The sequence below is a fragment of the Lontra canadensis genome, unplaced genomic scaffold, assembly GCF_010015895.1.
Source record: "Lontra canadensis isolate GAN:19392208 unplaced genomic scaffold, GSC_riverotter_1.0 scaffold11, whole genome shotgun sequence".
NCBI classification, from domain to species: domain Eukaryota; kingdom Metazoa; phylum Chordata; class Mammalia; order Carnivora; family Mustelidae; genus Lontra; species Lontra canadensis.
This window is the reverse complement of record NW_022631005.1, coordinates 4,165,714-4,180,593: the sequence shown is the minus strand read 5'-3', so window position 1 is coordinate 4,180,593 and position 14,880 is coordinate 4,165,714. Positions and strand designations below refer to the sequence as shown.

The 14,880-nt window shown below is 36.0% G+C and overlaps 1 protein-coding gene across 2 annotated transcripts in view; it reads left to right on the top strand.

Moving 5' to 3' along the window:
• Positions 1-14,880, top strand: part of SESTD1 (SEC14 and spectrin domain containing 1) — a 94,345-nt gene that overhangs the window by 27,353 nt on the left and 52,112 nt on the right. The window contains exon 4 of one of the 2 annotated variants that reach the window (XM_032856025.1): positions 2,787-2,900. The exons of the other annotated variant lie outside the window; for it this stretch is intronic. Coding sequence (XP_032711916.1) covers positions 2,787-2,900 — 114 coding nt within the window. The remainder of the gene's footprint in view (positions 1-2,786; positions 2,901-14,880) is intronic. 2 annotated transcript variants of the gene reach the window in all.

The following is a 14,880-nucleotide window of genomic DNA, read 5'->3' as shown; positions in this document are numbered from 1 at the left end:
GAGTGAGAAGCAGACTTCCTGCTGAGCAGGGAACCTGATGCCAGGCTTGATCCTAGGACCCTGAGATCATGACCTGAGCTGAAGGCAGATGCTTAACCTACTGAGGCACCCACACACCCCATGCTTAAAGATTTTAAATAACTAGGTTCTTATAATGAACGTGGGAAAGAGCTGCAGTTGGAACCCCCAAGTCTTGGCTTTATCCTTTACAAAGGGTATATTTACCAATGTGGGGGGTATTGGAGGTCTATCCAAATTATCTTTCCATTACCTTCTTAAATGTGTGGCCTAAACCTTTATCATTAGAATTACTCCTTTGGGTTGGAAAGGATATAGCCCACAGAGGATCAGTTTTTTAAGGGAGCACAGATTGGTATTCCATCACTTTTTTTGTCTGGTGTATTCCCAGTACTTTTATATCCCAACCCTAAAGATGAACTTTTCTTGTAAAAGTTGTTAAAATAACTATTAGGTGAGAAATCCATTAATTATGACCTTGTGTTCTTCCTTTCATCCTGTCATTCAACTGTGTCACAGATGACCTCTTTGGGACTTGCTGTATGAACTGGACTTTGATCAGTGGCAGTTTTGAAGAACAATCAGTGGATGATTTAATCCCCTCTTGCGATTTCTTTTCTGATAGGTATTTTAACAACTTTTGGATTTATTAATAGTTAACATTTTCAGAAGTTGCAATGGCCTTTTGTTTACTCCTATTCACACAGTTTTTACATACATAATCATTCATTGCTTTTATTTCAGAAGGTACTAGTACCAGTTATTTGGGATCCCAGAGCTTAGTGTTGGCTTTGTTTGTAACTAATATTCTCTAAAATGAGTAGTTTGGTTTTTCTTGTCTGTCACTACTTTAATATTCAATCATTTTGAAGTAATAGCCTTCCTCTAGTCAATATATAAATAAACCTCAGTCTAGCCTAGATTTTCCAAACTCTGATAACTTTTGATACTGTTGAATTTATTTATCTTACTCATAACCCAGTCATTGCAGAGGGCACCAGATTTGTTATGTGCCCAAAAATGTGTTTAAATTGAAAGATTTCTATTTTCTCCTAATTAATAATAATTAATTGTGACCATAATTTATTATTATTCAGTTGTGCCATTTATCGTCTTAAATGATATTTGACCCCTAGAGTTTGTAAATAATGTTTTATTGAAACTCAGCTATGTCTATTCATTTATATTTTTTATAGTTACTTTCATACTACAATGACAGACTTGAAGTAGTTGCAGTAGAGACTTTGCATAGCCTGCAAAGCCTAAAATATTTATTATCTACACTTTTGGAAAGAATTTACTGACTCCTGGTGTAGAACATTTGAAATGGTGTGGTAGAACTTTAGAGTCAGACCTGGTTTCTGTTTTAGTACCATCAGTAAACAACTCTGTTATATTGGAAAAGCTTCTTTGAAACTCAGTTTACTCTCCTGTAAAATTGGGAGAATGAGATTTCCTTGCTGATGTGAATTCATTTATTCAACAGATATTTATGGAGTGTTTTCTATATGCCAGGCACTGTCATAGGCTGGAGATATAGGGGTGACATGATAGATAAGGTAATTGCCATTGGGAAGCTAATGTTCTACTTAAGGAGTCAGTAAGTAATTAGGCTAACTACTAATTAATGTAACAGCAGACAGTGATAAGTGCTATGAGGCAACATACAGTAGTAGAAGATGACTGAATCAGATGGTGCAACTTTAGATAGGGTGGTCAGGGAAGGTCTCTCTGTAAAGGGAGTGTTTGAGTAGAATCTTAATGGAGGGAGCATTCTTCCTAGGTGTATAGGGCAAAAAACACTACAGACAGAGGAAACGTCAAGGGTATAAGCCTCAGGTGGAAACAGACTTGTTATATTCCAGCAACAGCAGGAAACTTAGTATGGCTATGGTGGGGGTATGAGCTAAGAGGGGAGGGTATGAGCTAAGGTTTGAGGGTCAGTGGGGCCCTGAGCCTGGAGGGCTTTCTAGGCTTTGGAAAGGAGTTTGAATTTTACTGTGAGCATGAAAAAATGTGAAGGAAGGAAGGCGGCCTGTTTTTGTTTTTGTTTTTTTTTTTGTTTTGTTTTGTTTTTTTTTAAAGCTGACTCGTTTGGGGATGTTAGCAGTGTGGGTGGTAGAAATGGATAGGTTTAAGATCGTATTTAAAGATAGACTGTATGGGGTTTGCTGATAGAATATACATGGAATATTTTATTAACTCAGTAAATTTTAACTTCCATTCTTCTTTAGGTAATATGAATAACCATATCTATTAAATGTGAAATTGTATTTGTCAGAGATTAGCTAGTCCTGTTCTTCCAGTTAATAATCCAGCAGAATCTGGGCTTTTTTGTATAATGGCCAGTAAGAAATTTATTTTACGAGAAAATTGATTTTACACTTTTGAAGAAATTCTCCCAAGGTGATTGTTAAAAAATTTTTTTTTCATATAGTAGAAAAACCAAATGTAGTAGTTTGCCAATTAAAAATTGTCTTACAGTTTAATCTGAATATATACCTATTAGATTCGGTACAACACAAAAATAATTTACATGTACTGTGTATATTACATTGAAATCTTTTCTGAATCGACTTGCCTTTCCAAGTATTTCTTTATTGCCATGTATGTTTTGAAGCTTGGAGTATTTCTTCTTATTTTAATTCTTTTCCAAGGGTCTTTTAATTACTCAGCCCAACCATGAAAACCTAGTAATTTATAACTTTAATAAATTATTCATTTTACATGTATAATTTATGATTTTTTTTTTTTTTTGTATTTTATAGAATGTTGTTCCAGCTGAGGTGTCCCTTGTTTGTGTAGTGAAGCCTGATGAATTCTGGGATAAGAAAGTAACACATTTTTGTTTTTGGAAAGAGAAGGATAGACTTGGCTTTGAGGTAAATAAACTCTATTAAAAAGCAGAAATGTGTTGTATCTTTAAAAATAGTATGTTGCTGGTATTTTATTTGCACATCGTTGGAAACTAAGCTGAGCTTGTGCAGTGATGAGTCAGTGCCTAAGCAATGAATAGTATGTAATTGACATTCAGATACTTGTGGAATATATTATGATTCTTTTTCAAAGACTATAAATTTTTTTCTTGTTTTCATTTGTATCACTCTTTATAAACTTTGAGTAAGTAGAACTTTTTATTTAAACAAAAAATACTGTATTACTGAGAGGACATTTAGCTAATACTAGGAAACCCTGGACATTTTGAAATTGGAGTATATTTTGTGTGATATGTCATAATTATTTTTAGTATCTGGTTTGGTTTTCATCCATGAAAAAAGTTATCTGTCCTTTCCTATGGACGCTCTGTCTTCATCTGTCTTGTGTAAAAAGTACATCTTATTGTAGATCAGAAAGAAGTTCCAGATGGAAGACAAATTTAAACAATTCTGTCATATTTTTCCTGCCACAACCTGTTAAAAGTTTTTTTTTATCCTTGATACTATATCTGGTTCTGAACTGTACCTTGTTTGACATTAAAATAGCTATTCAGCTTACTTTTGACTGGTGTTGGCATGTTATATCTTTTTCCATAATACCTTTTTACTTATCATCTATTTACCTATTTCTTTGTATTTAAAGTGGGCTTCTTATAGTATCCTTGGGTGTTGCTTTCATATCCATTCTGACAATATGTCCTTTACAGTGTTTCATAAAACCGTTTATATTCAGTGTAATTATTGATACAGGTGGATTAAAATCTATCATCTTGCTAGATTTTAGGTACTTTTTGGTTCTTTTTTTGCCTTCTTTTGGATTATTTTGTATTATTACATTTTATCTCCATTGTAGTTTATATCCCTTATTAAGAAAATTTTTTTATGTGCATGCCCTAAGTTTACAATGTATATCTTTAATTACCTAAATAATATAGCACTTAATATGTAGTAGAAATTACTTAAAACAGTATATATCCAGCACTTCCATTGTAGTCATACATTTTACTTCTCCTGTTCTATAAACACACAATATGGTTACTATTTTTGCCACTGATAGTTTATTTACAGCAATTAAAATAAGAAAAAAATGAATTTTATCTTTCTTTATGCCACTTATGGTGTTCTTCATTTCTTTTTGGAGATTCATCTTTTTGTTTGATATGTTCCTTCTGCCTAAAGGACTTCCTTTAACGTATCTTGCAGAGCAGGTCTGTTGGCTTTGAGTTTTTTTAGCTTTTGTTTTCCTTAAAAAAACCTATTGTTTCTGTTATGGTTTTGAAAGATATTTTCAATGGGTATGGAATTTTGTTTCATTGTTTTTTTCTTTTAGCACATTAACTATATAACACCATTGACTTCTCATTCCCATATCTTCTTTTTTTTTAAGATTTTATTTGTTTATTTGACAGAGAGAGATCAAAAGCAGGCAGGCAGAGAGAGAGGGTGAAGCAGGTTCCCTGTCAAGCAGAGCGCCCGATGTGGGGCTTGATCCCAGGACCCTGAGATCATAACCTGAGCTGAAGGCAGAGGCTTCATCCACTGAGCCACACAGGCTCCCCTCATTCCCATAGCTTCTAAGGAGAGTTCTATTATTTGCATCCGTGGCCTGCTGTGTGCCATATATCTTTTTTCCCTGTTGGCCACCTTTAAGATTTTCACTTTAGGGGCTCTTGGATGGCCCTGTGTCAGGCTCTCTGCTCGGTGGGGAGCCTGCTTCCCCCTTTCTCTCTGCCTGCTGCTCTGCCTACTTGTGATCTCTCTCTCTGTCAAACAAATGAATAAAATCTTTAAAAAAAAAAGATTTTCACTTTATTTTTGGGTTTTCAGCATTTTTATTATATAATGCCTAGATGTATTTTATTTGGTATTTGTTCTCTTTGGTGTTCTCTGCATTTGTTGGCTCTCTGGTTTGATGTCAGCCATCAATTTTGGAAAATTCTTAGATTTTTTTTTCCAAATATTTTCTTCGCCCCATTTTCTTTTTCTATTTCTTCTAGAAGTCCGATTATATGTATCTTAGACTATTTGAAAATTTCTCACCATTCTGGGTTGTTGTTCTTATTTATTTATTTATTTATTTATTTTTTTTCTGTTTTATCTCTTTATGTTTCAGTTTGGGTATTTTCTGTTGATCCATTTTCAAGTTACTGTTTGTTTGTCTTTATTGAGTTTGTTGAGACCCATTCATTGTAAATTACTTTATGTTACCATGTTTTCGGTTTGTGACATTTTTTTTTCCTTTTTTTTTTTTTTTTTTTAAAGATTTTATTTATTTATTAGAGAGAGAGAGGGAGGGAGGGAGGGACAGTGAGAGAGGGAACACAAGCAGGTAGAGTGGGAGAGGGTAGAAGCAGGCTTTCTGCTGAGCAGGGAGCCTGATGTGGGGCTCAATCCCAGGACCCTGGGATCATCACCTGAGCTGAAGGCAGATGTTTAACAACTGAGCCACCCAGGTACCCCAATTTTTTTTAAATTAGCATATAATGTATTATTTGTTTCAGGGTTATAGGTGTGTGATTCATTAGTCTTAACACAACACCCAGTGCTCACCACAACACATGCTCTTCCCAGTGTCCATCACCCAACTGCCTCATTCCCCTCACCCTCCTTCCCTCCAGCAACCCTTAGTTTGTTTCCTAAAATTAAGAGTCTCTTATGGTTTTTCTCCCTCTCTGGTTTTGTCTTGTTTCATTTTTTCCTCTCTTCCCCTATGATCCCCTGCCTTGTTACTTAAATTCCACCTATCAGTGAGTTCATATAATTGTCTTTCTCTGATTGACTTATTTCACTTGGCATTATCCCTTCTAGTTCCATCCATGTTGTTGCAAATGGCAAGATTGCTCTTTTTGATGGCTGCATAATATCCAGTGTATATATACACCACATCTTCTTTATCCATTTATCTGTCAGTGGATATCTGGGCTCTTTCCATAGTTTTGGTGTTGCATTGCAGCTATAAACACTGGGGCACAGGTGCCTCTTTGGATCACTACATTTGTATCTTTGGGGTAAATACTCAGTAGTGCAATAACTGGGTCATAGGGTAGACCTATTTTCAACTTTTTTGAGGAATCTCCATACTGTTTTCAGAGTGGCTGCACCAGCTTGCATTCCCTGTTTGTAACATTTCTATTTTTTAAATTTCTATCTCTATTGAAATTCCCCATTTCTTCTTGCATGTTGTCTTGCACTTTTTCCATGAGAACTTTCAGCATGTATTATATTATCTTAAATTCCCTACTTGATACTTCTTCTATTCTGGGTCTTACTCTAGTTATATCTTTTGCTTTGTTTCCTGACAGTGGGTTGGTTTTTTTCTTGCTTTTTGCATTCCTTGTCTTTTGTTGGATGTTGAACATCTTGTTTAGGACTGAGGTAAATAGTATTGTACCTACACATGGGTCCATCTTGGCTTTTGCTAGGGTTTTAATGGGGCAGGAGAATTAGCCTAGCCAGGAGTTGAATTGACTTTGACTTGTTGTTGCTATTATTTTCTTCAGTGCACCACAGGCTTAGGTTGTGTTTATACCACCCTTAACTATAGGTCTTTCCTTTGCACCTTGCCTCAGAAAAGATCTCTTTGCAATTTTGACACTCCATTAGCAGAAGACTGCTGTTCCTTGTTATTCAATATTTGTCAGAGGGGCATTTTCTGTTGTTCTGGTCACCCTCAGTCTTAGGCTGGCTTTGTGACACTGAGTCTAGGGAATACGGCCCTCAACTCAGGTTTAGAAAGCCTATGATACCCTGGGCTCATCATATATTCTTGTCTCTAGTAGGATAGAGGGCTTTTCTTTTCCTTTCCTCTAGCTACAGTGGGGCTGTATTTGTGCTCTAAGGTCATCTGGCTTTGTTGCTTTTCCCTCAGGTCATGAAGATTTTTATTCTCTAGAAGAGATAGAGTTGAAGAATCTCTGCCATTCTTCAGCTTCATGCCTTTCCAGTGGTGGCTACTATTTGCATCCCCCAGGCCTGTACTCTGAGAGAGGCTGTTTTGTTGAAGTTACTGATCTTTATTATCCCAGTCTTTCTCATGATTCCCAGGAGGTCTGTGGAGAAGAGCCCTTGAGTGGTGGAGTTCTTCGTGTCCATGCTTCCCACAGGTTCTCTATTTTCACATTAGTTCACATTCGGCCTTTAGCAATTCATTAAAAATGTTAGCTGAATTCTTTCCTGGCTTGTATAGTGTCAGGCATTTTTTCCCAGGTAAACAAGTGCTCCAGCCCCATCTTTTTTCGAAGGCACTGGTCTATCCTTAGATTTCAAGTTAGTTGGTTGTCCTGTTAACCCTCATGGGTTCAAGAAAAGTTTTCGTTTTTCACATTAACTTGCATCATTTTGATGGTGGAGATGGTGGTGTAAGGGTTGGAGCATTGTTCTTTCTAGCGTTCTACATCCTAAGCAGAAATGAGTTGCATTTCCCCCCTGCTTTTATCTTTTACGCTTTAATCATTGGTTAACTTGACTATGGTATAGACTTAGTGGAAAGCTGTGCTAGCGTTGTAGGGGAAAGCAGTCTGGGCTGCTGGGTTCCATTAGGAAAGGTGTTACCCTGATAGTTGAATGGGAAACTGCATCCCAAAGAGGAGAAACAAAAGTATAGCGAGGGAAGAGAGTAAAGTAAAGTTTGAAAGTGGGAGGCCTGAATGTTGCCATGGTGAGTGAGTACTTTTGACTGGTGGGAGGTGTGCTGTTCATGCCAAAGCGCACAGGAAATGTTGCTCTGAGATCATGCAAAGTGAGCAGAGGCAAGTGGTGTAGAACCTAAAGCTGCGAACACTCAGTAGGAGAAAAGATCCCTTTTATGAAGAGCCCGTCACATCCTGCTTAAGCATAGGCATCTGCTCAGAAATGCTTTGCTTTGTTGGTCTCATGATATATATGAATTCATAGTGGCTAAACACCTTGCATCTTAGAGGGTTAAATAGAAGACACATTTCATGTCTGCTTGGATCTAATGTCATAGATTGATGTTTAAAACTCAACTATGAAGTTTCTCGTTATCTCCATATTGTTTTCTTTTAGACTCTGAAGATTCAGCTAGAGTATCTTCCCAAGTAAATAAGCACTAGGCACTTATTAAAAAGCCTGTAATAGGGGCACCTGGGTGGCTCAGTGGGTTAAGCCTCTGCCTTCGGCTCGGGTCATGATCTCAGGGTCCTGGGATCGAGCCCCGCATCGGGTTCTCTGCTCGGCAGTGAGCCTGCTTCCCCCTCTCTCTGCCTGCCTCTCTGTCTACTTGTGCTCTCTCTCTCTCTCTGTCAAATAAATAAATAAATAAAATCTTAAAAAAAAATAAAATAAAATAAAAAGCCTGTAATATCCCTAATGAGGTGAGAGTAAGTCATTTCAAATGCTGGCTAATGCACTGACAAACATATTCGACTTTACGGTGCAGTTCAACATAGCCATTTTTGATATTTAGAGCTATATATAATTAAATCCAGTGTAGATGTTTGTTTAATTAAAAATTATTTTCCTTGGTGTTATTTGGATCATTTGGGCTGTTGTAATTAAGCTTGTGTTTTTGTTTATATTCTAAATATTTTTATATTTTATTATTTTTTATTTTATTTTATTTATTCATTTGACAGAGGGAGAGGTGAGAGAGAGCACAAGTTGGGGAGGAGGGGCAAAGGGAGAGGGAGCAGCAGACTGAGTAGGAAGCCTAACACAGGGCTCCATCTCAGGACCCTGGAATCATGACCTGAGCTGAAGGCAGACACTTAATCGACTGAGCCACCCAGGCATGCCTATCCTAAGTATTTTTAAAGTATAACTTTGGTATAAATACTGCTGTTCCTAGAAGCAAGAGTATGTTTTACTTCATAGAATTATCCATAAGAAGGATTTATTACCAGTTGTCGACAACATTGATCAAATAAACACATAGTAGTTGTTTTCATGACACCTTGTTCTTCTCACATGATTTCACATTTCCTTCCTCGTCATCTTAATTTTTCTTCTAGATGACTTTCTTCCTCCTCACTTCTCTATTGTTTTTCATTAGCTATTGAATATTCTTCTCTTGTTGCTCACCTAAATATTTCCTTATGTATTGTCTTATCTCTGAAATAATTATCTACCTGTCCAGTTTCCCTTTTAGCAATTCAGAGATTCATGTACTTTTATCTTCAGCAATATTATACCTAGTGACTCTGAAAGCTTTTGTTGCTTAGATGATAGTATCTGTAGTCTATCAAATGACAAGATAAAATTGAAGCAGTACTGGTATTAATCTTATCCTCAAATTGGGAGACTAATAATCAAAAGGATCTCTACCTTATTCTGTATTGTCACTCATGAGAGTGAAAGTGTTATTTATTGGCAGTGATAATCAGCCACCATTCTAAATTGTTTTCTTATCTCTTCTTAATACTGCATCTGATTCTGGTTTTTGTTTTTTGTTTTTTTGTTTTGTTGTTTTTGTTTTGTTTTTTGAGGCCTAATTAATGATCCAAGACCCGTGTGTGTAGAAAGTGACAAATGCTCTTCATTGTGCAAGATAGGTCATATATAAGAGAGAATGGCCCAAATTAAATGTATAGGATGACACCTTATTAGAATCCTCTACGGAGCTGAAAGAGCCCGTAGAGCTCACATCACAGATCGTTTAATGTAGGTGCCTTCTTTGGCAGTTTGGGGAAATAAACCTGGAGTGAGTTCCTTTAGGTTGACTTCTTACAAGGCCAGTGAATTTGTGGCAGAGCTAGGGTACAAACCTGGAGTGATTGGCTCCTAGTGCCTAGTATCCTTTCAGTTATATTGGTGCTTAACCTAAGACAGGAATTTGAAAATCATTTGGCATATTCTAGTAAAAACTTTGTCCCTCTGTTCTATTATATCAAAGGGACAACAACATTTAGATTTAGAGTATTTTTTACTAAGGCTGTAGAAATAAACCAGAAAACTTTAATCTATTTCTTTTTGTGAAAGCATTGCACAACTCTCTCTGGAATACTGCAGAAATAAAAGCTCATTTCCTTTGTAGAAACATATCTTAGTTTATCCTATTCTCAGCAGTAGAACACGTAGCTTCTACTAAATAATACTTCTAATAAATAAATTTAACTCATATTAAGTAAAAAATGTTGAACAAACAAATGACACATCACTAAAAGTTCAATTATAAGGGACATGATAGATTTTTCAAGAGATATTATTTCAGTGTTTGAATAGACCACTGTGCCAAATAGGGCACAGTAGAAGAGCAGAGAGATCATTCATTATATTTTATATTTGTTACATTTTCTATTCAGTGGTCTTTCCAGGAGAGAGCATTGTGGGGGTATCTTTCAGATGCAAATTGGTGCTCAATTTAGCAAAGTAGTTATTTCCTCATAAATACATGTTTCTGTTTCATTGTTGGTGTATATCTAGTTAATTGATTACTAGGCACTTCCTAGAAAGGAAAAGCCCCCTTCGTAGGAGGTGACTGTGTGGAAGTATCTGCCTAGATCCCAGAAGGGCTTGCTGGCTGATGAGATTGTTCCTGTGGTCTTACTCCACTTCTAGTGACAGTTTAACATCATGCCGGTTTCTAAGAGCTAGTCTAAATAAGCTTCTTTGGAACAAAAGGATAAAGCTGTCTGTGACAAGTTTTTCAATAAAAGAGTAATATTTTTCTGTGTTCTTTTTATTCTAAGATGTTTATTTTATTTAAAAAAATGTTAAGATATTTATTTTAAATTAGCTCTTATTGTTAACTAAACAGGAAAACAGTGAAATTGAGATATGCTAAACTCGTAAAAGAGAGATTACATTAATTGCCATTTACACATAATATAGTTTGCTGTTTCTAAACTAGTCAAAAATGTAATTTGAAGTTCTTTATCTTTCTTTTACTTTTTAAATGGGGAAAAAAGGCATATAAACTCCCTCAGCTTTTCTCTTACCACCATCTCTAGATTTTTCTTTGTTCTCACTGTAACCTCCCTGAAAGCTGCCTCAGAGAAGTTACTTTTTTTTTTTAAGATTTTATTTATTGGGGCGCCTGGGTGGCTCAGTGGGTTAAAGCCTCTGCCTTCAGCTCAGGTCATGATCCCAGGGTCCTGGTATTGCCCCCGCGTTGGGCCCTCTGCTAAGTGGGGAGCCTGCTTCCTCCTCTCTCTCTGCCTGCCTCTCTGCCTACTTGTGATCTCTGTCTGTCAAATAAATAAATAAAATCTTTAAAAAAAAAGAGAGATTTTATTTATTTATTTGACAGAGAGGGACACAGCGAGAGAGTAAACACAAGCAAGGGAGTGGGAAAGGGAGAAGCAGGCTTCCCGCTGAACAGAGTGCCCATTGTGGGGCTCGACCCCACGGTCCTGGGATCTTGACTTGAGCCAAAGGCAGATACTTAACGACTGAGCCACCCCAACTGAGCCACCCAGGTGCTCCGAGAATTTACTTTCTTCAGTTGGTGCATGAGATTTCATTGTGCTCCTGCTGTTAGTCGGTCCCTTCTCTTGATTCTTTCTTGAGTCTTTCTGTTTTCAGGTTTTGTTTTGTTTTTTTTTTTTTAAGTTTTCATTTATTTATTTATTTGACACACACAGAGAGAGAGAGAGAGAGAGCGCACACAAGAAGTGGGGATGGTAGGCAGAGGGGAGGGAGAAGCAGGTTCCTTGCAGAGCAGGGGAAGCCGGATATGGGACTCAGTCCCAGGGCTCTGGGATCATGACCTGGGCTGAAGGCATTGGCTTAACCAACTGAGCCACCCAGCCGCCCTGTTTCAGTTTTTTAACACCGTATTTGGTATATATTCTTTTTTTTTTTTTAATTTTATTTATTTATTTATTTGTCAGAAAGAGAGAGAAAGCGCACAAGCAGGCAGAGAGGCAGGCAGAGGCAGAGAGAGAGGCAGGCTCCCTGCTGAGCAAGGAGCCTGATGCAGGACTGGATCCCAGGACCCTGGGATCATGACCTGAGCCAAAGGCAGCGGCTTAACCCACTGAGCCATCCAGGCGTCCCTTGGTATATATTCTTTAAAAATGTATGTATATAAAAAACAAAATTAAAACACTTGGATACCCACGATCCAGCCTAAGACCTAGCTATCAGTGTCTTGAAATAAAGATATTTATTTGTATTTATCCATCTTTTGTTCATTTTCTCATTCTGTGTGTGTGTTTGTGTGTATACATGTATGTACATATTAAAAACTTAAATGTGAAGGACAAAATCTTCAGAAGAAAATAGGGAGTGTTTATCTTTTATTATTTTACATTTATATCTGTAGAATTGCCATTTAAAGATACTATTTATTATTAAGTATTATTTTAGTTTTACTTGTTTTTGAGCTTTTTAAAAATGGTATGACTTTAGTGTTCACTGACCTGCTTTTTCTCACTCATTGTATGTTTGAGGTTCATGCATATTCTTGCAGTAGATGTAGTTGATTCATTCTCATTGCTGAGTGTTAGTCTGCTGTGTGAATAAAAATAATGCACTTATTCTCCTGTTCATGGACATTTGGGTTGTTTCCAATTTTTTGCCATTATGAAGATATGCTACAAACATTCTTGTACATGTCTCCAGATAAAAAATGTATGAGGTTTTCTCTGTTTGCTGATTATCTAGGCCCAGGTTATACAAGTGTTCAGATTTTTAAGATAATGCCCAACTGCTTTCCAAAAAAGCATTCTAATATATCTATCCACTTGTAGTATATAAAATTTTCACTGCTTCACACCCTAGCTTGATATTGGCTAATACTTGATATTTGCAAGTCATACGGTCTTTTCTTTCTTCACATTGTCCTTTGGTATCAATGTTCGTCTCATAAAATAAGTTGGGAGTGTTCCCTACATTTCTGTTCTCTGGAAACATTTATTTAAGGTTGAAATGATCTGGGGGTACCGGAGTGGCTCAGTCAGTTAAGGATCTATCTTCGGCTCAGGTCATGATTCCAGGGTCCTGGGATCAAACCCCACATTGGGCTCCCTCCTCAGCGGGGAGTCTGCTTCTCTCTCTCCCTCTGCTGCTGATCCTGCTTGTGCTCGTGTGCTCTCTCTCTCTGTCAGATAAATAAATAAAATCTTAAAAAAAAAAAAAACCTCTAAAGAAAAAAGATTGAAATGATTTGTTCTTTGATTTTTAAAACTTATAAACTGGCTGGGCATATTCTTTCTGAAAAGACTCTTCTAAAAGAGAGTCTATATATATGTATTTTAGGTTTTTAGTATTTTTATTATAAAGAATTATGAACACATAAAAAAGTAAACAAGATATTACATTTAACTCCAGGCATTCCTAAACCCAGTTCCAGCATCTGTAAAATCATGATCCATCCTGCTCCATCCTTACCCTTATCCACTTCCCTCAAAGAAGACTGGGGATATTACAGTGAATGAAATTGAAGGCATTTGAATTTATTTGTAAATATTTTACTATGTGTCTCTAAAACATAAAGATTCTTAAAAAAAAAAAAAACCCAATACTGTTATTATACCTTAAAAGAAACAATTCCTTAGTATTAAAGAGTTAGTTGGTTTCAATTTTATAATTATCTAATATAATAAAAGGGTTGAGCTATATATAAATATATAAATAATATATTTTAAAACGCATTTTTAAGTTTATGTATAAATTATGCATATACACAGATTGATTGATTGATTTGAATCAGCATCCAAATAGTGTTGACGTATTGTAATTGGTTGAGATCCCTTTCCAAGTAGATATGATCTTAAAATCTTATTAATGATTTCTGATTTGAATAATTATTGATTTCTAATTAATTTCATTGTGGTGATAGAATATTATCACTTATTTCCTTTGAAATATACCACGGCTTTCTTTATGGTCTGATACATAGTCAAGTTTTTAAATATTTAATGCCTGCTTGAAAAGGATACATAATTCTCTTATTATTGGTTGTGGGATTCTGTATTAATTCATTAAATAAAGCTTTTTAATGTTAATTTTTCTTTCTCCTTTCTTACGTATTTTTTTTTCTTGACAAGACCACATTGTTGCCTTACAGTTTTTCATTGCAGCAAGCATCTCTGTGGTGTAGTTTAATATATTCTTCTGCCTTTTTGAATCTCTTTATTTCTATAAATTGATAATTGGATTTAGACAGTTGATTAGATTCATGTTTGATTTTTTTTCTTTTTCAAGGTCATCCATTAGTGCTAATGTGTTCCTTGATCATGAAACTCACAATGGTTATCTTTTTTGTGATGCCAATGTCCCTTTATGTTTAGTGCCTTGATTTAGTAAAGATTTAAAATGATAATATTCGAGTTCTATTCTTTTTTCATTCACTAGCTGGAACACATCAGTAATGAGAAACTTACCTTCACTGATTGTTTACCCAGTGGTACAGTTTGTATATGAAAGGTGAAATAAATGCCTGTTTCCCTATATTTGCTAGCTTTCAATAAATTAAAATTTTCCCCAGTATAGTCCAATAATAATTTCTTTTGTATCAGTATGAGCTCATTGAATTAACCATACTTAATGTTTCAAAATATGGCATTTATTATTTTTATTGGTATGCAAATTGTTCCATCTTCGGCCATTGGAAGACTTTTCCAGCCTTTTGGCACAACCCAAGTAGGCTTTATACCTCTGTTGATATCTGGATAAGAAGATGATTTAAGCTCATCATGAACGTTTCTAGTCCCAAGACCTGAAATTGGACATTTCTCTAAGGAGCCCTGATTGCCTTTAGAGGGAAATGGTATTTGGAGGTAACAGTCTGGGTACTAGAGGTGTGCATTTCTACAGAACTTGTCATCCTTTCTAAACTTCTCAATGGTCAGAACTAGATTTGTGTGTGAGAATAGTGTGTATGTTTTTATTCAAAATGAAATACATCATGAGTTTAAATTGATACTTCCAACTCAAATTGAAGAGCATAAGGGTAACTTTTTCCCTGTTACATCTTCCTTCTCAATAATTCCATTTTCTTAATGCCCTCAGGAATGGCAGAGTT